This window comes from Nothoprocta perdicaria, unplaced genomic scaffold, assembly GCF_003342845.1.
Source record: "Nothoprocta perdicaria isolate Ctin4 unplaced genomic scaffold, notPer1 scaffold_11, whole genome shotgun sequence".
Lineage (NCBI taxonomy): Eukaryota > Metazoa > Chordata > Aves > Tinamiformes > Tinamidae > Nothoprocta > Nothoprocta perdicaria.
This window is the reverse complement of record NW_020454205.1, coordinates 5159499-5183404: the sequence shown is the minus strand read 5'-3', so window position 1 is coordinate 5183404 and position 23906 is coordinate 5159499. Positions and strand designations below refer to the sequence as shown.

At 40.7% G+C, this 23906-nt stretch overlaps 1 protein-coding gene across 1 annotated transcript in view; it reads right to left on the bottom strand.

The window, feature by feature from the left end:
* Positions 1 to 23906, bottom strand: part of UNC80 (unc-80 homolog, NALCN channel complex subunit) — a 107627-nt gene that overhangs the window by 45971 nt on the left and 37750 nt on the right. Inside the window, exons 22-30 of the mRNA XM_026047473.1 lie at positions 20736 to 20908; positions 14733 to 14945; positions 14041 to 14176; positions 11571 to 11704; positions 10257 to 10422; positions 5017 to 5117; positions 2211 to 2408; positions 1492 to 1599; positions 638 to 776 (exon numbers count right to left, since the gene is read on the bottom strand). Coding sequence (XP_025903258.1) covers positions 638 to 776; positions 1492 to 1599; positions 2211 to 2408; positions 5017 to 5117; positions 10257 to 10422; positions 11571 to 11704; positions 14041 to 14176; positions 14733 to 14945; positions 20736 to 20908 — 1368 coding nt within the window. The remainder of the gene's footprint in view (positions 1 to 637; positions 777 to 1491; positions 1600 to 2210; positions 2409 to 5016; positions 5118 to 10256; positions 10423 to 11570; positions 11705 to 14040; positions 14177 to 14732; positions 14946 to 20735; positions 20909 to 23906) is intronic.

Below are 23906 nucleotides of genomic sequence, written 5' to 3'. Positions count from 1 at the left end.
TCGTATTAACAAATCTCATCTCATTTCTAGAATTCCCTTTTCAAAGTAATATACTCACATATATATGATATTCTGATCTTTTTTTTTTTTTTGCCTCACAGCTTTGTGTCACTAACAGATATAAACTGCACAAATTAGTATCAAGTGAAAATGTAAAATAAATACCAAGATTGTTTGCTGAGCAACACTGCTGTCTCCTTGCAACATGAGAATTTTTCCTTCAGCACAGCATAGGAGCTGTGACACTTCCACTCTCATCTCCCTTTTTGTCTTTTTGCATCAACCCTCAGCTGGTACTGACAGTTTCCAGGAGGCAAAATACCAAATATTTCAGTGAATTATGTGGACAGACTAAATCTCTGTTTTTCTTCTGCTTATAAAGCCAGTTAAACACAAACATCATTTTTAGTTATTCTCTAATCATGCTCTGCAATGAGGGTTTGACAAACTGTTTTCCTTTGGACTAGCTCTTTCCTACAAGCACAAAAACATGCATAAGTCTTTCAAAACTATATAGCCTACCTAAAAACCTTGATGTCATTAACACTTTCTCTGCTACAAAGCACACTTGCAAAGCCCTGTTACTTGCTGCGAGGTGAGCAGCAGGGGCAGCCCCTAACCACATTAATTCCCCTACCTGCTGCTCCAGCCATGTGTTCATCCACACTGAGCAGGAGCTCCCAAGCTGCAGGCTGGATGTCTCCATACATCTCTTCTGTGAGAATAGGAGCTGCCTTGATTAGCAGTGACAAAGGCGCAGGGGAGAGGCTCATTACCTGCAAAAAGCAAAGCCAGGCCTCAAAACTGAGCTGTACAAACTATATACAGTGAATAATACAGCTAGTAATTTCACTCAGGCTTTGGACTGCAGATTATTCACAGTTAACCTCTGATTTTAGCCATTTCAGTTAATGCTCCATAGAAGAACCTTACTTTCAAATTACACTGAAACAGAAGAGTTTGCAAGCTACTTCCCTGAGTTACTGCTAGTCACTCATGTCACCAAAACATTGATAAGGAAAAAAAAAAAGAAAGCAAAATTCCTCCAGGGTGGTGCACACACACTCATATATAACTGTGAAAGTCTCACAGACTGACAAGGACAGTCCTGTTAACAGCCATGTGCTTGTTTAGGAACACTGAGCTAGAAAGGACAAAGAAAACCATTTCATCTAGCTGTAAATTGACAGCTTATATGTAAATATATTTGGGGATCTTCTTTATTTGTATAGACCTAATATTTGATGTATGTTTGTCTATAGGAAGACAGAAATAGTGATTACCATTAAATGGCTTCTTTGACAAGGGTCATCTTAAGAGGCTTAAATTGAACATTACTCAACTAGGGGAAACATGCAGGGCTGCACCGATGCACAGGAACACCAGCCCTTTCCTGCAGACAGGCTCAGAGCTCCGTAAAAGCTTTTTTCTTAAAATTTGACCTGACATCTATGTACCAACCTTCCAACAAGCACATGACCTAGTCCATACCTGGTGCCTGATATATTTTAACATTCCAGAGTCCTTCTTCCCTTCCAAGTTGATATCGATCACTCTCTTTTTTAGAGAGGGAGTTCTCAAGCATGACTTGTCTGAGCACTGGAAAAAAATAAACAAACAAAAAGGGAATTCAGATTTAGTTTTCCCAGAATTTGGGAAAGGAAGAAATCATGTGCAAGACGAATTTCTACAGACTAGTAGTTGCCCGGTAGTATGGGTGTAGCTTTGCTTCTAACAGGGCTAGCAGCACAGATGATTTATCTTCCCAAATTTGCATTTTTTTAATTTTTTTTTCTTCAACCAATAAAAGATTAAGGTAGCAACAAACATATAACTAATGCACATAATTCTTAGAATAGACCTGGAAATTCACACCTGAAAAAAAAGGAAATTATGGAAAAGTTTATAGAGACTCCTAAGAAAGAGGCTAGACTCCAGGGGCTGAAAAGTAGAGGCTATAGAAGGTCAGGCTTTAGGCTTTTAAATGTCCTTAGCAGTAACCAAGATTGTTCTCAATCAATACAGATTACATGTCTTTTGCAATACTAAATGACTTAATAGTTTCTTACAGCAGAACTGCGTTTGTGAAGTACTGTGTTCCATTTGCTATGAAAGAACCCTGCTTAAGTACCTTACCCAGTCCTTGGTGACAATTATGTCCTGTCTGGACAAAAAGAAAAAAGAACATTTTGCTTTTGTCATCTACTCACCTCCTTCTGCTTTTTGCCTCTTGACACACTGTTCAATGTGCTGTTTTCTCGGAGAGAGTCCACAGTGTCCCCATACAGGAGTTTGATTGCTCGCACAAGGCGAGCACAGGACCGGCTATGATGGAGGTAGCAGTGGGGGTGACAATAGTCAATGTGGGTACATATGAAACTTTGCTGGTTGCACAACAGAATCATAACCTTGAAAGCAGGAGAGGAGGAAGAGAAAAAAAAAAAAAAGGAGTGTTACCTACAGAAATGGGAATTACAGAGAACTACATAGGGCAGCCAGTGACAGTGACTTTTCCACAGCTTAGCTGGGAAGACATGGAACTCAACACAGCTTTTTGAAAAGGTGAGGCTAGTTGTGCTGAGCTCCACACTTGCAAGTAGTTTATACACGTGCTCAACTTGGCTAAAGAAACAGCAGAGTCAGAGTTGCTGTAGATTTATATGTTAAATGTTTATATGTTTGTATTTATATGTTGGCTGTTTGCAAGACTAAGGCTCAGAGAAACAGTATTCCTTCCATTTGCAGATAACTTTTTGTATCCCTAACTGAGATGATGACTTTGACTTGAAAATGTCAACAACTCAATCATCACGAGTAAGCAGCAAATCCAAGCAGGTTCTGGGGGTTAGTTTCCTTTATGGAAAGGGAATAGAAATGTCCCAATTTGCTCTCAAGTAGGAACAGGCTGCATCAGTTGTCGTGTGTTTGCTTCCCTCACTGTACTTGGCAAGACCATCTGGCCTAGCCTCATATTAGCTGGCTCGGCTACTACTCAGTTAGTAAGTGTTGCCACATGGTAGTAGAGAGCTGCAAAACCACTCTAAGAGACAGAGCAAATATCTGGGCATTTATCTATACTGAGTCCTGTTTTGCTGCAGATTCACCAAAATTACCACCAAACTAAATAACTAAAAACAACCTTGGAGAGATCTGCACTGCAGTGATTGCTGGATATACTCAAACAGCTCCCTCCTATAGGAGGCTCAGGCCAACAGTTCTTTCATACTCGGGTCTCCCTGTCACACACAAAAAACATCACTCTGTAGCACTCTAAAGAAAACACACAGCATCCTCAAGCTGTTAGGTCAGTCATAACTGGTCTTTTTGACACCATCTCTTCATCTCACAAACTGATGTGGAAATAGTCAGAAACACCAGCAAGAGGCTACAAGAGGCTACTACCCCATTGGCTCCATATTTTTGTTGTACATGCAGTTGCAACCTCCCTGCTCTCTCAAGTAAGGCAGGCCCTTCAATGTCAACCCCCAAATATGCAGGCAAAAAAAAAAAAGAAACAAAAAAACCCACCTACACTATTAAAATAACACAAATTTGTGCAGCATACGTAGAATTCTTGCTTTTGCCAGACTCGCATTAGTTAGCGGTCAGTCACTCTAGAGTCACTCAAGCCACCAGTGCTGCAGCACACCAGTGTGCAGCTACTGCCAACTTGATCAGTACTGCACAGCCTCCACCCAGGTTCAGCTGGGCACTTGCCAGCAGCATTGCCACGGAGTGAGGACATGAGGAAGGTGAGATAAAGGAAGAGCTGGTACATGTGGAGAAGCAACTGGCACCAGTGATCCTTTTGAGTGGTTTATAATAGCTACTAAATAAAACAGGCTTTTGTTTTGCTGCAGTTTTAGTTAACATCCACTCATGCTTTCTTTCCAATGATCAAAAGGAAAATTCTCATGCAATGTTGGTGCTTGTGTGGTATTAACTGCAGCAGGTTATTTTTCAAATCTTCCTTTCTCCTATGTAGGTTAATCACATGCAAAGTGAGAGAAACAGCTCAAGTTTCCTCCAGTTTACGCCTCATTTTTATGAATTCATGCATCCTCCCACACCAAGCAAAAGCACCAAGTCCTGTCTTAACTGCTAGGTAAGGAAATAACTTCATCCTTAAGCACATAAGCAAAGCACATTTACAGAGGTGAACTCCAAAAGCAGGAGGCACGTTCACATAGTACTGCACCACTTGGATCCATTAGCACTACTTACACTACACCTCTCAAACAGAGTAGGTATGTCCCTGCACGTGCGTCTTGGGCTGTCACTTTGCAAAACAGGAGTCATAACCCTTCCTTCCTCAAGACAGTAGGTTATACAGACAATATCAGATACACACATGTGTGTCAGGGTCAAAACTACTCAAGACACTGCTGGGTTAAAAATTGTTATAGAAGGCCCTCAATGTTCTGAATATAATGTTCTATAAAATGTTCTGAAGGTATTTTTCTTCACAAGGTGCATGATTAAGCTCAATAACATAGGATTTCATGGAGACAAAAATATAAATTGGCTCAAAAAGGGCTCGGATAAACATGCTGAAGAAAAATATTTTGATAGCTATTAAACATAGTGCTCACAACATAACTCCCAGAACAAGTAGCTCCTAAAATATTGTTTAGCAGAAGCAAGGAGACAAGGTCATGCTATAACCCATTTATCTTCCTAAACTATTCGCTACTAGTCATGCTGGAAATAAAATACAGAAACAGACTTTTCATCTGAGAAAGCACGGTTGTCCCTGCAAATCTAGTAAGAAACAGTCTCTTTTAAACTAAAACATGAAATGGACAGAGGTAGCAAGACAAAAACTCTCCAGACTTTCTCCATTTTAGATACTTGCAGTTGGCAAACATCCAGTTTCCAAAGGCTGCAGCTTGCTTACTCTTGATATCTTGGATGCTATATCACGAAAGCAGAGGTTCTGATCAGATCATTGGCAGCACAAAGAATTTCCTACTAAAAACACCAGCCTCTAGAGCAGTGCCAGTGACCAGTACTTACATGCAGCCACGACATGTTCCGATGATAGTTCTCCTCCGTGCCTGTGTTGCTCAGCACCTCGGGCTCAATGCTAGGTTCGCTCGCGCTCCAAGGGCTCCCTTCTTCAAAAGAAAAATACCCAAAAGGTGTTTGCTTTTTGTCCCCCATGTGCTTAAAGCCTAGGGACAGCACTTGTAAGCCAGGCCAGCCTCATGGAAACAGATCAGAGTACACAGAGTATGCCACACTGGAAAGACTGCTCTTGGACACCCCTCATAAATCATTGTTTTATGCTGGCTTGACAATTACAAGAACCTCTCATATGTGGCTCATAGGCAATCTTTGCAGTAGAAAACACTTATCCCTCCCCACTTTTTTTTCTTTAATGGAATGGGAGCAGGTAAGATAAAATCAACAGGAAACAAACTCTTTGCACCATTTAGATGCTGCAAGTAGTTGGTTTAGTGATCTGCATTGACTGGGCTCTGTGGTTAAAATGTCAACAAAAGTCCAACCAGAAGGGGCATCCAACTAGAAATGCCAATGGGCAAAGTTACTGCTCGGTTCCCATGGACATAGCTAATAACACGGGGATGAAAGGGGAAAAAAATCCTGATTTTAGCATGCTAACTCTAAAACTTAGACAAGGGACATTTTTTTCAGTGGAATCTACACTGACCCCTGTGTTTCCTGCAGCTATGTCATTGTCTATGGGTTTCCTGTAATTCTAATGTTAATGCTGTTAATAGATGTCTGGGTTACTAATTCTTCTGATTACTCCTTTCTTTTTCTTAAGTGAACTGTGACTTGCCAAAGTTTACAGAACAGGCAACGGCAATCCCACTCTCTCTGTTTACCTACTGAATTAACTTTTGGGCAATATAAAAATGACCATTAGGTTCATTAGGTTATTTCAGCTGCCAAAACTTCAGTTTCTGCTTAACACCCCTACTGGGGGCAGCAGGACGGGGCTTTATTTTAAATTTTAGACTTTTATTTTAAGAGTCTTTTGACAGGATGTACATTTCATTTCCAGAAGATAAATACGTGGGGACTCAACTTTTGAAGATTAAAGAAAGCATGTTTAAAATGTAAAAATGTATATATGCGGATATGTAGAAAGATAATAACATGTACATAAATATTGTGTTCAACATATAGGAATATAAATAGCATATATGTCATATGATATGCCTATGACATTATAAATATGAAACGCACATCTGTACATACATATAGCCTGTCAGTTACTATGGACAATATCATATGTGCATGTGACTTCACATAATGATTTATGAGTATGTGTGTGTGTATACATATACATGTATACACACATACGTGCACTCCTAAAGATAGCATGTGTTTGGCTGGCAGACACCGGCATTCCAAGAGTTCATGCTCTAACACGGAGCTCTGGATTGACAACCTGTGCATGGAGCCAACTCTGCCCCTGACAGGATTTCAACTTCGGTCCTGCCAGGCTCTAGCTCAGGCAGACCACGAAGAGGACTTGATGTTTTTTCCTAGCTCGCTGGGTAGGGGATCTGTTGTCATTTCTAGTTCTGCTGCAATCACATCAAGGGTTTAGTTCCTGCCTAGTCACTCCCTCCCTTTCCACCCACTCGTCTAAGTTACCTATATCAGTGACAGTGTCCCTGCTGTGGGACAGCTGCAGCTCCTCATTCTCAGACTCTGAGTCCTGCCGTGATAACTTGGTGCTCTTTAGGCTGCCGGCCCGGCGAATGCTGGACAGGGAACCCCCCTTCTTCACCCGGAAACTGCGGGTTCCTTTAATCTGGAGCAAGCGGGAGCCTCCTATCCTGATCTTCCTGCTGGGAACTGTATTAAAAGAATAAAAGAGGACTTTTTTCCCCTTAATTTTTCCCCATTTAAAATATATATGTATATACGTATATCCTGGCCCTCCCTCCCTTCCCTCCCAACCCTTTGCTGCCAGTTTGTATTGCAGCATCTTTTCGTCTACAAAGGAATATGGGCCAGAGGCTCCCTCCAAAGCCACCGCCAATGCAGCTCTGTCAATCAGCCAGAAAGGATGTTTCACAGAAATGTGTCCAGAATCTCCTTTCAAGGAGACCTGGTGCTTCGCCTCTGGCCTTGTCTATATTTGGATTTAGCCCTGGTTCAACCACCAGCAAGTAGAGTCATCTGCTCTAACAGAAACCCAAAACGCGGACAAGGAAAACCTACGATTCACACCAGTTTGAATCAGCACCTGCCAAGAAACAGAGTCTGTCCAATGGGTGCAAATTGCAGTTTTCTTTGCCAGCCCCTGGGGTTTACATTAGTGCAGGATCACCTCTTGCTAGGGAGAGACGGCTGAGTTCCAAGAATGAACAAGGCATCATGGACAAACCTATCTTCCTGTGGGCCTGGGTTCTGTAAACACCACTGAGCTCTGCAGTAGGATCAACTATTTATTCACACAGCACGTGTAACTGCAGAAGTGTAGTCTGCTTCATGAGGTTAGCACACATGACTTCTTTGAAGTAAGATTTGCATAAATCCGTGTCTCTGCATGTTACTCTTCATCATTAGAATGCTTTAGAGGAAACAGGAGCACGTAGATCCTCTGCTTCAGACAAATCAGCAGCTTTCAGGCATTAACAACATCCATTGACACTGCATTTTTGATGAGCACAGACATGAAATGATTCAATGTTCAAAGCACCAACCGTTTGCACTTTCATTCTCCTCTTAGTTCAAAGGCAGTACACGGCAGCATGTCAGTCCAAATGTTGCAACACTCAGTCATTGTACTGCAGGTCTAATCACCCAAGGCCACGTGTGATCGATCACCTTTTGGTGTGTGGTTGCCACTGAACAGGATACAGTTTTTTACATAAAAGGGCTAGGCTAAATATTTTGAAAAAATTGTATTTTGATGTAGGGAAGAAAAAAAAAAAAAAAACATGCCTTGACTCCTAAGAAGTCCCTTGTTCTTAGAGAACCCAATCCCCACTCCCACTGCTGGTGACTAATTAATGTCCTGGCCAAACATAGCTGGCTAGGTTTTGAGTGCTACTCCTCAGTGCTTGCAAGTCAGCTGGGCAAAACAGTGTCGAGCAACTGGAGAATCTCCCTCCAAGTCCCTCAGCAATCACTACTGGTTGCATTCGGTTCAGACTGTGTTCAGTACAGCTGCTCAGTATTTCCAGACGCCAAACTATTTTAGCACTCATAACTGTATTTCTCAAAGTCTGCAGAACTCCATTTTAGTATCCAAAGAGTATATGTAGTCCTCTGAAAGCCTGTATCTACCTAGGTTAATTATCTATATTTCAGACCTACCTGGAGCAGATTCTAGAGAGAAAAACCGTAGCTTTTGGATAGCTGTTAAGCCACGCCTGGGGTGAGCAATGAGAACAAAGTTTTTAACACTCAGGAAGAAATGAAAGGAAACAGATTAGTACTTATCAAAGAAGTTGAGATAGACACCTATCACTGCAGGTGAGAAAAATTTAGTTACAGTCACACAACATTTTCTTATCTAAGCAAGTGCAGATTACAAAAGATGCTTCTTTGCATCTGTTATGTTTGGACCAAGTAGAACCCCAGAGGAATATGCTCTGGCCAGAGAAAAGAACATAAGTACTACTATTTTGAAATATAGCATTATTTTGCATTTATCCAGTTTCCAAAACACTGTGTAATCATTTTTGTTAATGTATATTAGGATTCAATCTTCCTACCACAGTCACTTCTCCCATCTCTGAGTTATAGTAAAGAGGCAGCTTTAGTAAAGGAAAAGTATGTGACAGTTTACCAAAAAGAGAGACGGGGGCAAAATACTCAAGTGAAACTTCAGGAAAAAACGTAGTTAAGCAGGAGTAGGGATGAAGAATACTACTATCTTTGCAAAAAGAACTCAATTCTAGATAATACCAGTGGTCCAATAACGTATGGAAGTAAAGCCTAAGTCAACACTCTCTCTATGGAGGGTTGCCCACACCTAACATTTCAGCGGATGGGACTGCTGCTGGACAGGCTGAGAAGTGATTTCAAATAATTGCTGTAACAATCTTGAGGGGAAAAAAAATTTCTTCATCCAAATAGAGATATTCTTATCTTGTTCATCTTATCGTCAGACATAAGGATGTGTACTTCTCTGGGCTAGTAATACGCCAAGGGTACAAAAGCCTAGGCTGAGATGATATTACGCAGCTGACCCTTAGGTGGTTACCTATTCCACAATGCACACAAATTTGGAGGCAGCTTTACACCACTGAAATCTTAGAAACTTTTAATAATTGTGATGGGATCTGAGTTGAAGACAACACAGGCTCTATCCAAAGTCCTTTGGTACCAGGAAAAGGTCCTCTGCATCATTAATACACATTATAGTACCTAAAGGATAACTTGCCGCAGGCTCCATCCTTTTCAAGCAATCATCAAACATTTATCCTTTCCAAACAATGGTGAAAATCATCATTCAAACATCTGCTCTTTTATGCAGCTATTAAGAGACAGAATTTAAACAGTTCACCTAGAGAACTCGTGAGAGGGAGACACATTTACAGATAACTCTCTGGCAGTTTAGCCTCTAATCGCAAATATTAATGATGACTGTATATTGTATTGCAACACTTGTACCATCAGTGTGTGAGTTTTGCATGAGATGACTTAAAATGGAAACAATCTGCTATTCTCAGCAAACACAGTGAGCTAAAGGTTTGCTTGTACAGTATACAGTATGTTGATAACATTAATTTGCTAGCTGCCAAAAGCCACATAGGTATGTCTTTTTTATGTGGTAGCAAAGAATTTAACAGATCAAGTGATCAACCACTGATTTTGTAAGCTGCCATGACTGGTAAAGACTTTCACAGAAAGATTCCAACCTTCTCTCCTATATGTGGCTTTCCTCAAATGAAGAATTATAATCAGAATAAATAAATAAACCTCACAAAAACTCATTTGAATCATTTTTAAAGTGAACCAAATAGCAATGCTTTTAACAGCATTCCACTGAGAGAGTTTCAAATAAGGTATCTTCCTTTTTAGAAATTTTGCAGTGCTCTCAATTGGTTTCAGTCATAGCGTTAGTTTTATAGAATTTAAAGTCTTTGCTACTCACATTTACTATCTTGAATCCTGAAGGCCAGAAGCATCTCAGAAATTATCCAAAGTCACTCAGCTCCATGGCTGCCTGCTTTTTAACACAGTTTACGCAAATGAAAACATAAAATCAAGCGCCACTTCACAAGCCCTGAGAATACAAAAGCCTCTTTCTGCTGACAAACCTTTTTTCTCCTCGAAGCCAGCCTCAGACTTCAGAGTGTGGCTGCTGCTATGCAGGGAATCCTTTGAATCTTCATTTTCATCCAGAACCCCAGCAAAGCTGATCTTTCTTTCATACCTGTGCCGGTCCATCTCAGGGTCCAGACGCAGCCTGCAGCTCTCCAGATCCTGTAGCAGGATGCAGACCACACAGACATGCAAACACTATGAATCCCACTCCTCTTCCCTACAACCACAGACTTGCAGGTTCAGGAAGAACCATCTCTGATGAGGCTTTTTTCTACCACATGTTTCTTCATCTTCCCTGACACTTTCAAATTCAGGCCCCCTTCGGGTTTGCAGAATACCTGGCCATGTTGTAAACATAGTCAGGATGGAAGAGTTTAGGGGTGTCAATAACTGGCCCCACGCACCTTCCTGGTTAACACTGCTGAGTGAATTGGCATCCTGGATTTTCACAGTTCAGGATGTGAAACAAATGTTAAAGCCATTCAGGGTAAAAGTATGTCCTCAATCATGAATAAACTATAGCAGTTTCAGAAGTTCGCTTTCATAAACTGTACAGGTGTCTTCACCTGCTTCAATAAAATGCTCTGGCTGAAGTTTCAGTCAGGACTGTGCATCTCTGGAAAAAGAGGTCTGGGGGTGTTCATGTCCTCAGTTGAGCAAGCCTCAAATAGACTAAACTGTACTTAACATGGTTGATTGCAGCTATTTCAGTTACAAATGCAATATTCTCCATCGTCTTTATGATTGTGTTCATATCTATGGAACACAAAATGTTCGGGTATGACTCAGGACCAATTTCTGAGTCAGGTATGCCCAAAAAAGAGCAATAGAAATAAAAATTGTTCTCCTGGAATTTCAGTTTCCATTATCTGTAACATCATTTCCCAATTCTCTTTAAAAGAGGAAGCAAGTCACCCTAATGCATAAAACCCAAAATGGGTAAGCTAAGTCTTTCCTTCAGTTTACATGCAAAGAACAACTTTTCATTCTTCTTTTGCATTTTTTTAAGCCTTATTTCCTAAGGAAATGAAGCTTAGAAGATAATATTACTTGTTTAACATACAACCCTCATCTCATTCTGTTTTTATCACCTCTGAAGCTTTGGCCACTTTCAGCCTTATTTCACAGCAGATAACCTGAATGGCTGTGCCTTTCGTGAAACAATAAGCTCAAGCAGTGTTTAATCACATAACTAGCCATAAAAAAATCTGTACAAGAAGGAAGCCTAGGAAGTCAGGTTTCATGGGCACTGCTGTTCACAAAATTAGTTGTTACTATCGATCCATTTAATGCATCGTCCTACTTACCACAAGAGGCTCAGTACGTGGCCTGGGCATGTAAGGAAAGGTCTCTCGAAGGAAGGTGGTTATCTCCAGGAGGAGCTGACAAGCTGCCATTTTCAGTGCAAAAGGACAACAGCATTTGGTAGGGTTCACAGTGCCTGCAAAAAATATATTTCTATGGTGAGCAAGGGGATTATGCAACATCTGGAACCAAGAGGTGATGGACATTTCACATATGGTGCACAATGCAACTTGCATTTAAAAAAAAGAAAACCTAGGCTCCCGTGCTACTTTTCCTACAATAAAAGGAACCAATTCATACAATTATCAACCAACGTATTTACCGCCACATGATATAATATCAGCACACTATAATGTATTGTTATTGAAGTATCTATTAACGTAGCCTTACATCACTCTTTATACACTTTCTCATTTCATGTTAATAGAGCTGAAGAAGCAGATATACTTTTGCATTCAGACAAATCTACTACAATTCTAAAAAAGTCCCAGTTAAAAACAAGAGAAATACCTCAAAATATATGGAGTTATGACTAGCCAGCAAAGAGGTATTATGCCTATTATTAATTGCTACTCTGACAATAGAAAAAGACAGTTCCCTCTGAAATCACGCTTCTTGAAATGTGCACAGCATCCAAGTGCCATTGAGAGATAATCAAGAAATAATAATCAAGCCGTTTATTTAATTTATGCATTCAAATGCTAAACTTAAAATGAAGGACAAAGAGAAAAAGGGATTATCAAATACTTGAATCACAATGGATGCTTCACATTGTGGATGTGAAACACACACATCAGCGCCTTTGCTTCAAGTGAGTCTAAACAATCCACTTCAAAAACACTACAGTTTGAGATCCTTATTATGCTCTAATGCCATTCCAACCTTGAAAAGTACGAAGCCTTTTTCGAGACTTGACAAATTTGGAAAATACTATTTGAGATAACACAGAAAGCAAAAAAAAAGTATATATATTAGATGTGACAACAACTAACCACATCCAATTTTAAATATTGCCTAATATTACCATCTATATGCATTGAGAGAAATTTGTGCTTTCATTTGTTTCCCTCTCCATGTCTGATCTATCTACTTCTCACAAAGAAACAGTAAAATCTAATAAAATGAGGGGACTCTGCAGGGATCAAAACCAGATTAATTTTCTGATGCTTACTAACTTCTCCGCACATACTGCCCATAAATGGGTAGCGGACTCTGTTGAAACTGAAATAACTTTAACTTCCAAACAGAGATGTAACACACAGTGCAATCCAACAGAATGGTATATGCTCCTCCGTCCACCCCCTGCAGAGCTCAAGCAGCTTTTGCTATAATCTCTGCCTTCCGAGAGAATGCAGAAGGGTTATCTTCAGACACCTGCTTTCAGAATATACCTGAGCTTTTACCAAGTTTTCTAGATTACCACCTATTTTCTCTGTTTGCCCATCCTAGCCCATTCCGCTAAGCTGTTCCACATCTATTTAGCAGTGCCCGATATCACCTAGCGACACAGCAACACAGCTCTTTTTCATCTTTCAAAAGTCATGCACGGTGCAGTGGAGGGAGAAATTCCAGTGCATGGTCCTATTTTGGATATGCCTCCTTAAGAGCTGATCAAACACCCAGCACAGGTACCCAGACTCACGCACCTGCTAACACTGGCACCTGTGGAGATCTAGCTTAGGTCCCATACTCCATTTCGAGGTCATTGCCATCTCTCCCCTCTAACCCAATGCTGGTCCTTATGCAGTGATAAGAATAAACACCAAACGTGAAAAGAGACACCCATATATACATATACAGCACTAGCAGACTACATCCAATGGTGAACAGCAGCCAACATACACAGCAATCAGTACATTACATCACACAGATGTATACATGTGTCTGATGTACAAATGATGTCTGGAGAGGACATGTGAGTTACTACCTTCACCTACACGAGTACGTGTTTTATATCACCTTTTAATAACACTGTGCTATACTTTTGCCTGAGAACTAGGCAGATATACTGAAATCAGGATTTAAAAGCCTTTTCAGAAGTGTGCCAATTCACATCAGGTGGGGAGATGACTCGTCAGTGCAAGAAACACAAAAGCAGTTGATCCTACAAAAATAGTGTGACAGGGATAACTGGGAAGAACAGGAGTCTAAGCCACTTTTGGCAGTCAGGTGATTGCAAGATCCAAGAAATAAACAATTGCTCTGCTTATAATTGTAGTTGCTGATATGGAGGAATTGCAACTCACTGCCTGTTTTTACCCCCTTTTCTTTCAAATTGTCTCTGTGCTGCTACCTATCTGCCATGTTGCACAGTCAAAAAGGGAAATCACAGGGGAGGAAGCCGAGGTGGAGGTGAGGGACCAGGAAATACAGCTGGGTGGCAAGAGGATGAAAAGAGAAGAAAAAATTAAGTGCTCCTAAAGCAGAGGTTCTTACAAGCGGGGGTTCTTGTAGTAAAGGGAGTCTCCTTACTGTCATCTAAAAAGTCTTCCTCCTCATCCTCCTTTCTCAGGCGCCTCTTGGTCTCCTCATCATAAATGAGGCCCAGCAAGTTGGCAGGGCTCTCACTCTCAGCGTGGCACAGCTCGTTGAGGCGGATGCCGATTGCCTGTGGATAGAAAAGAAGAAAAACTAGTCTGTGACTTAAGAAGCCTGTGATGATTCCTTCTTTCCTCCATAAAACCGCTGCATGCCCATTGGAAATGTTTCCATCTTTAAAGCAATGACTCCCTGATGTACTTTCCAAGGAGTCCATAATACGCATAGGAAAGCTTGCTGGATACATTGGTAAGAGTGTAAAGGAGATCCACATGAGAGCAAAGGCAGATTTCCAACAAATATAACCGCATTCTCCAGAAGAATATCGACTGTTCTCTCATGGCTGTAGATGCTCTTACTTTTCATTAGGCACTCCCATGTGTTAAGTGCTGGAACCAGGCCAGTGGGCCAGATGAACTGTCAAACTGAACAAGAGTGGCCAGTGTCACAGCTTTAAATAGTCCATTTTTGCTAGGAGACCAGCTGATCCTGACAGACTGTGAAGTGCTAGTTTAAAGGAGACTTGTGAGTCCAATTTTACTAGTACTTAAACTCTATGTATGATCCAGTTATGGTTACATTTGGCTGTATTTTTGAATGCGAGTAGATGAGAATCAAACACTTACATCACCCCATTGGTAGAAGAGCTTAGCTGCATTCCACTGCAGCTTCTGGTTCCTTTTGTTGCCCACAATAGGAGAACGTCCTCGGGACAGGCCTTTCTTGGTAATGTTCACATGGTGGCCCTTCATCCACTCAGGCCAGTTGCCACGATTACAGCGGTGAACAAAGCGGGCACACTCAAGGAACAGGGCTGCTCGTGCCACCACAGGAGCTTCCTGAAATGTTGGAAAAATATCACCTTAAATACAAACGCAATCAAAAAAGCCCTCTCAATGTTAGAGGTTTGACTGCTCCACAAGCTTGCCACGGAGTCACACAGGCTGAGCAACCTCCCCATAGCCATTTGAAACCAGGATCTCAGCCCTCTGTGCATGAGTCTCATCTCCACTGTTAAAACCAAGCTGCATGAACACTCTACAGTGACATTTACTTCAGCCACTAGAGGGCAAAAAGTGCCCCTTCATAAGCAGCCTTCTATTTCACACTCTTTCTACAAACCTTTCTTTCAGAAACCACGTAACTTGTGAAAATGAGAAGCGTGCAGCTGACATTGACTGGGGGAGTGCGTTGGGGTTTCTTCTGCATAAATGCCAATTTAGGCCTGTGAATCTTAGCTTTTGCATATCATGATTAATTTCTGCTTTTGCAGCTTTGGGGCAGAAGCATGAATGAAGACTTGCTGAAATTACAATGGGTAATATTTTGTACTAACAGCAATCAGATATAGAGGTGTAAATCTGGTTTTACTGCTGTAAATCAACAAACTTTCACTGGCCTAGCTTCACTGGCCTTAGCAAGCACTAGACACTTTAGTCCTTAAGCTCAGTATTAGACACAAGAATTTGAAAGTGATTGATTATTGGCAGGGGGACAGTGGAGCATTACTAAATAATGCCTGCAACTGTGCTTTAATCAAAGTTCAAAGCATTAAATTTTGAACCAACAATCCAAAGGTTTGGAAATTGCCTTAGGAAATTCTACAGCACACATAAGCCTCTAGTCAGATGCATCTACTAACAGACTGAAAAAAAAAGTATGCTTTTTTAGAGGACTGGGCAAAAAAACAAAGTTTTGTCCACCTTAACACATATGCTAATTGCTTTCCTGTGAAGCCTCCTGCTGCCGCTTTTGTTCATGTTTTATTCAAATGAGGGAAGAAAATACACATCTTCTAACAGTTCTCGTGGATAACATTACAATTGGCCCAAGATTCTAACACAATTCATGAGCAGGATAACAGAAATCCAAAGTCAGACACTCAGGGACAGCTAGAAGCAAAGCTCATTACCTAGCACTTGGGAAAACCATCACTAACTACTTGCTGCCCGCATGAAATATGGGACACAGGATAAGCGAGGATTTTGTTTTATTTTTAGAGAGTAAAACCTTATATCCGCACCTGGAGACATGTAAGCACTGAGAAGATCAAGCCACAGCCTTAATCTACTATTTTAGTTAACAATAATGTCACAATTGCTTACTATATAGGAGCCTTGTAAAGATACATGTTAAAAAGCTTATGGAAGTACTTAAATACTAAAATAAAGGAGGCTATGTAGGATGGGGGGCAAGGGGAGGAATAATTGGTCCTGATACAGGAGTTCCAAAATGAAAAACACCTAAAAGACCCTGTGTGTAAAGGAGGATGTCCTCAACATCACAGGGCACAGGGCTCCCTGTCATTGCTTACCTGAGGCTCAGAGCAACCTGAAGCAGCAGCAAGAGAAAGATGAAGATGTGACAGAATGGACAGGGATGGATTCACACCACAGAGAAACACATCACAAATGGAGATAAATGAATCAGGCAGGCGATACATAGCTGAAAAGAACACAAGTTACCATGGTCACTGTCAAAGCTCAGCACAGCAGCAATATGCTCACAAGACTGCCTTTGCATAGGAAACCATTCAAAAGTCTTTCTGCATTAGATCTACCATATCTCTTTGCTGTTTGGAAATTGTTTTTGCACTGTATAAGCTTCCATGAATAAGAATCTACCTTTTCAACAATATTTCCTATTGTTTTACTCCTACTGAAGTACATTGTTGCATTGTTGTCTTAACAATATTTCCTATTGTTGTACTCCTATCGAAGCTTTTGAATGGATAGTAACAGAAAAGGTAAAGACCTGGGTGGGAGATATATAAGAATGAATCCAGAATTTTATAGCATGACATTACTGTCAAGTACATTTGATTCCGGAGAGTTTTATGTCCAAAGAACATTTAGGTATGTCTTTCTCTTCAAGGACAATGAATTTTATGAGACCAATTTGCCCATGGTAGTTTTATTGTGCTCTTCCTTATCCTCTTCAAGGTACCTTAAACAAAAATGCATTTCTAAGGGCCAATATCCTCACACGAGAGAAAAAAAAACAGAAATACATCAATAACCTACTTGGAAACTAAATAAAGCAAATGCAAGTACTGTCAAAAATGCTAGTTGAATACCTAGTCATAAAGTAAGTCTGGCATGAGAAGTAGCTGAGGACATGCATGACTAAAACCTCATGAGGTTAAGCATAAGCAAATGCAGAGTCTTACATGTGGGATAAAATATCTCCTGCAACAGCAAAAGCTTAGAGCTGACTGCCCTGGCAGCTGCTCCATGGAAAAGGGCATGAAAGTCTGAGTGAGGGCCCCTAATGTGGTCAGGGGACTGGAGAACATCACACTGGAGGAGAGTCTGAGAGAACTGGCTTGGTTCAGCCTTAAAAAGGCTAAGAGAAAGCCTTGTTGCAGCCTACCCATGTCCAACCAGAGGGTACAGAAAACCAGAGCCAGAATTTTCTTGGATATGCACAGTGATAGGACAAGAGGCAAGAGACCCAAGTTGAAACATGGGAAATCCCAGTGAGATTTTTGTTAAAAAATGGTTTACTATGAGAGTGAACAAATGCAGGAAGAGGTTTCCCAGAGAAAGTTAATTATAATTAAGACTTATTTTTAGCAGAGGGCTGGACTTGATGACCTCTGACTATCTCTTCCAGTATAAATTATTCTATGATACTTAAAACAAGATTTTTCCGCCAGGCCAGACATGGATTTATTGGATCTCTGAGAGGAAACTTGACCACAGACCGAGACATGGTATCACTCGTCTTTCAACTTCCAAAGTTTCTTATAAAGAGAGATTTAATTTTATTACTACTAAGTCTGAATTTCAGGTGGTGAGATAAATATCAAGCTGTCTGCAAAGTATTTGAAACTGCTATTAGATATTTGCTAAGCCATAAAGCGCTTGTAATTTTATAAATTTCAATGAAGGATGTCCCTATATATTGTCTTGAAAGGCAACCTCCAGTTAAATAAAATAAATCGTTACCTTCATAAAGGATGCAGCCTTTGTTTTAATAATACCCTTAAATCACTGTTTCAAATCTGTACAATACCTAGACTAATCAAAGATCTTCACGTCACTTTAAGAATGAAATTTCTTGTGAAAATGTTCATTGAAAACCATGTTAAAAAAGCTTAAGAACTGAAATGAGAACTGCTTTCTTTTACTTTAAGGGTTGCCATAGCAACTAGGTCAAATAAAATGACTTCATGACAATGCACGTGACTTAACTTCCAACATTTCCAATCCTTTGTAGACAAAATGTCAGCCAAGCAGATACTTAAGTGGTCTACCCACTTAATCTTTAAGTTTCCTTAATCTTTAGCTGCAAGCCTTGTGAAATTCTGAGCTCAGGTATTTGAGCTCTCATTAACATCCAAACCTCCAAAATTAGACAACTGCATACAGCCGCTCTCTCAGTTCAGAGAATATATGCAGGCAATATGATTAGAAAACATAGAGAAGGTGTCCAGTTCATGATCACTGAAATGACAGACTGGAGTTTAAATTGCCTCTTTCTCAGAATGCTGCTGTTACAAGGAGTACATGGTGAAAGACAATAAGTGGAGAAGGTGTCTACATATTTCAATCACTGTTAATAATTTCTGCTTTGTTCCACATAGATCCACTTGGTGCATATCCTCTAATGGGGTAAGCTATTCAAGGCAGCTTTATCTAGCGACTTACACACATGAAAGTACTTGTCCGTGTATAAGGAATGCAACATAATATACTTTTTACATAACATTTTCCTATTTGCAGAAGCTACAGTGAAATCAATACTATTTTATTGACTATAAATATTTCTATTCTAATTACTTTAAATGCCTTCTTGCAAAGTAACATACAAAAACCACATCCAAATTAGATTCCATATCTAGCCTTACGAAAGATGCCCCCTTACCATGAGTTCTGGCCACAAACAGGTACCTTTACAATTAAGCCCCTCACCAAAGCCCTCTGTATCATTCACTGGAAAGGAAACTATGAAAGTCCCTTTTGGAAGTCATCTCCGGAGGTCAGGAAGGACATTCAAGAAATTCACCACCACCACTTGCTTTGCAGTTGATTTCACACATGGGCACAGAATAAGTTGACCTTTGGCTTAAGCATGTGGCACATTTGAAAAATAAACAAGAAATTTTCAGGCAACAGGCACATCACTACCAATTCATGGTTTACAGTCTGGTTTATCAGCATACCCAGAGTGCCACATCCCCATCGGGATCTTAGTGACATATTGCAGCTCCTCTCTGCCCATGCACCTCACACATTGTGTTGTTAATTTAGATTCCACAACAACAACATGACAGTCTTGGAGAATAAAGCTGCCTTTGTGCAGGATACACAGCAGGCATGACTGCTTCTAGGAAGCCTTCCCAGCTCATAACAGACTTCGCTGGTTGAAATCACTCCTGAGGGTGAGAAAGACAGGCTTTTGTATGAGCCACCACGTCCACAGCCCAAGGGCCAACCAATACCAAGGTAGGCACTAGTGAAGACCATGGGCTGCTGGAAGATAGAGGGGAACCAGTCAAAATAATAAAGCTGACTGTGGACAGAGAACAACAGTGACTTTCAGACAGTATTAATGCAGATTGGACTTGCAGCGTAGGGGTGCAAAGTTAAGCAGAATGTATACAGTGGCAGTATGCAAAGAGTAAATCCTCCCTAGACCTGAAAAAGACACAGCAGCAGCACCACACTAGCAGAATAGGAGAGTCCAGTAACACCAGCAGTAAGCAAAAAAACTGAAAAAAGAAAAAAAAGAAAAAAAAGAAAAAAAAGAAAAAAAAGAAAAAAAAGAAAACCACTAATCCCACGAATGTAAGCAAAAGGTGCCAAAGATGTGAGAGCTGGGGAGACAAAAGCACAGAGAGAAAGTAAATAGCCTTAGGGCAGTAGCTGTCAACCTGCTTCAGTCTGTAGGTATTTAAACATTTAAGAAGGTGGAAGACCACTGTGCTGAGAAGTTACTGACTTAGCAGTCTTTGCCACACCTTCCAAAACCCATTTCATAGACCCCACCGCTCTGTGACTACAGGCTGAGAGTTACTGCTCTAGAGATTGGAGGGACTGTTAACAAAATAAGAAAAGAGTAGCTGCAGGAAAAGCAGAGAGATGTGGAAGAAAACATCTGTGTCAGGAAGGATGGACTGAGCTTGTGTCACTTGTTTGATGTGGACCTGCAAATTAGCTGTATTTGTATTTAACAGCATGCCCATTCCGGTATTCGGGGGTTTTCTACTCACTGGCTCCAGTGACTGATAGCTCAGTGCTGTCTAATTCATTTAACACTAACAGAATGCTGGGTGGAATTGCCATCCTTCTCCAGATAGTGAGCCAGTCTTCATTCTTTATCCTATTGCTTAGTATTGGCACTAGAAGCAGCAGCTGAATGACTATGAACAAAATTATGTTCAGCAACAAAACTTTCGTGCTAGTTATAATCTGGTTATCAGGAGTCATATAATAAAAAGATTCATTTTTTCTGCATACTCATCCAGCTGCAGATACTAAATCTCCAGCTCATAAGGCCACCACCAGGTAAAGCTTTATCCAAATGCTGTGTGGGCATGGCCAACACTAGTGAACAAGAATGGACCACCACATATGCACATACTCTGACTCATCAGGTGAAAAATGCATCAGTGAAGGACTTACAAGATCTAGGGCTGCTGCCAAAATGGAGGCATCAGGGATAGTGCCTGGTTCACAGCAGTTCAGGAGAAACTGGAAGCGCTTCATGCCTTGGCGGATTGCTCCCAGGTTGACAACATTCTTGGATTTTCCCCCTTCTTGGTTGGAGGTCAAGTGATCATCAAAGCTATGGCAACCTAAAGAGGCAGGGAGCAGAGAGGGGATGCAGGGAGGGAGGGAGAAGGGAACACAGTCTCTCACCAATAAAAAAAAGTGGCACAAAAATCCTGATGAGTACAATTTTAGTCCAAACCCTTTCCTTACCTTAATATGCTATTTTCAGGGTAAGAGGGGTATTTTTTAGAGCATTCATGACTTGAGTGAGAGGCATACAGCACACCAGAATCTGATCTTAGTCATATGGATGCCTGCTCAAAACTATTCCACTGTACACGGCATGGAAGTTTAGGAATGGGTCCACCTCTTCAACACAAAATGGAAGCCTTACCATCTCTTTTATTCCTGAATAATCTGCTGTCTTACTTTTTTACCAGTCTCTAATCTCCCTTGATATTGTAGCATTATTAAACCTTATTTCTTATGTATTAATTTAATAGTATCATACTATCTGGTGGGACAGAAAAATCAGCAGCAAAAACTACAAATGTTCTACATGGGAATCAAACGCTATCTTTTTAATTCTTAAAAAATACCTTTAATAACTCCTGCAAGGAGCAGAACACCCAAAGACTGGACTCAAAACATGCAACCTCTCTCCTTGAAATGCCTTGAATACTTCGAGATGAAAAGACTCCACATAAGAGTTGCTTCTGAAAATCAAGGTAGCTCCCCACCCCCCGAACTTCTTCCAAGCCTGATTTTAACTGCTACTTATTGAGTTCAGAAATAGGCCATGGTGGCTGACCAAAACAAGAACGGCCCAGCTTCTGGGCTTTTCCTCGTTATCCATAATACTGTCCCCGTTGGCATGTGAAAGTATAAAAGCTTACAAAATAACAAAGGGTAAAACACTGAAGAGCAGAACACCAAATAAAGGGTTCACAGTTTTAAACATCGGAAGACAAGAGGCAAAATATCAGCTGTACAAGATTCCGGCTACTTCTTCCCCAGGAAAGAGGAATGGCTAAAAACTCGAAGTCTATTTGAGATCTCACTCCCCAGCATCACTTGGGAAGCACTTACATACTATAAACAAGTTGCAACAAAAAAAAGGACAATGTGGATCTTTTCTTTTTTTCTGCTGAAGACAGAATTTCAAGAGATCTCTTTAGGTTGATCTGTACCTCTTAGTTTTTTTCTTTTTTTTTTTTTCCTTCTCTCCAGTGAGGGTATACATAGCTTTGCAGTAAACAAAATGTTGGGAAATATTGCATAAAAATGAAACAAACAAATGTAAAAAGTAGAAAGGACAGGTAGAACACTTACATAAACAAGTGGGCACAATCTCCCTTGCTTTTCCCAGCCCCTCCTGTTTACCTATTACCTGCAGCACACTGTCTGAGCCCACCTGCTATAGCTGTTGTAACATGTTTATTTCAGGAACAGACAAGTATTTCCTATTCAGGGCTAATGCTAGAGCTGCATCTGTATGAGATAAGGAACAGAAACTTGACTTTCTGTCAACAGTTCCCCAGTCCCCAGTATAATTAAGATCTAGCAGAGGATTTATGTGAGTGACAACAACTCCCCTTACCTTCTCTGGGGCCAGCAGGACTGCCTACAGTCAATCTCTACAGCCTTTTGCAGGCCATCACAGTTCCAACCCTGCACTTCGCTGAAGCTTTTCAGGAAAACCCTGCAGAGGCATCTGTGGGCCACCCTCTCCCATGGGGAAGAGTCTTGCTGCAAGCAGGGCAACCCTCACTGCACTGCAGAGGCTTAGTGTGACTCAGAGCTGCTGACAGCTTCACTCAGTGAGCAGAGACCACCAGTTCCTAGCCTAAGAGGATATTGCACGTCCAAGAAGCTCTCACCTTGCAATCGCTTCTTGGGTAAATGTGAGCTCATCCCTCAGAGCAGGCCTCATGCTGTAATTCAGCTGTGCTGTGCGGCTTGAGCAACCTCTAAGGTCACCCAGATTGCTTTCAGTAATTGCCTGAAGAAATGTCAAGGCTCTCAAAAAAGCTATTGCTACTCACTTCTGTGTATATGTGGTGTTCTTAGTAAGAAGATCATTCAAGAAAATATTTAGCTATGCATAAATATGCATATATTTATGTGTTTTATATATATGTATGCATATATATCAGGTTTTTATATATTTTAATATATATACACACACGCATACATATCTGACACAAATTCCAGTGGTCTCAATGCTATACCATGATGATGACTACAATCCCTAAATCATGTGACAAATTATTCTATATTTATTGTGCTTTTTTTTCTGCACTGTTTTTTTTCAATTTCTTTTTTTCTTTTTAAACTTGTTCTACAATATTAAAAAGAAAAACACAGGAAGAAGAACCACACAAAAAAGCACAAGCACAGCAATGGCCATAGCACCACCTATGACAAGAAGAGGAAGGCTGAACACATCCCAAAGAACACATCCAAGACGAGACCTTGAGGTCCCTGATGCCCATCCACTCTCAAGAAACTTCTGATATCAAACTTGATATCAACTCCCAGGCAACAGCCCTACACTCACTGTCGACATCAATGGACAATTTGCCTGTTTTTCATATTCACATAGGAGGGTCTCTGTCCATTGCATTACTTTTATCATAGTATTTGACATATGTCAAAACCAAGCACATCACATACATCTCTCATGGGAATATGAGAGAGGACTCAAAGTCTCCTCATAAATATAAAGTCTGATGTTAATTCCAAAGGCACAGAATAACTGGTGTGTTGTCTTCGTTTTGTACAGATGTAACGTGCCACACATACTGAACAAGGCTATTGCTGCTCACAGCATCCAGCTTAAACCCGTGCCATTGAATCAGGAATATGGGAACTCTGGACACAATTTTACACCAGTATGAATTTACTTAAAAGGATTAGAAATATTTTTAAAAGAATACTTCCTGCAAGAAAATATGAACACCACCACATGAGCACTGTAGAAACAGCTGCAGCAGTTTAAAGGTCATAATATTGTCCTTCAACTGCTTGTTCCCTGTGAGAGCTATGGTTAAAGGTGGAGGAAGCATTTACATTCTACTT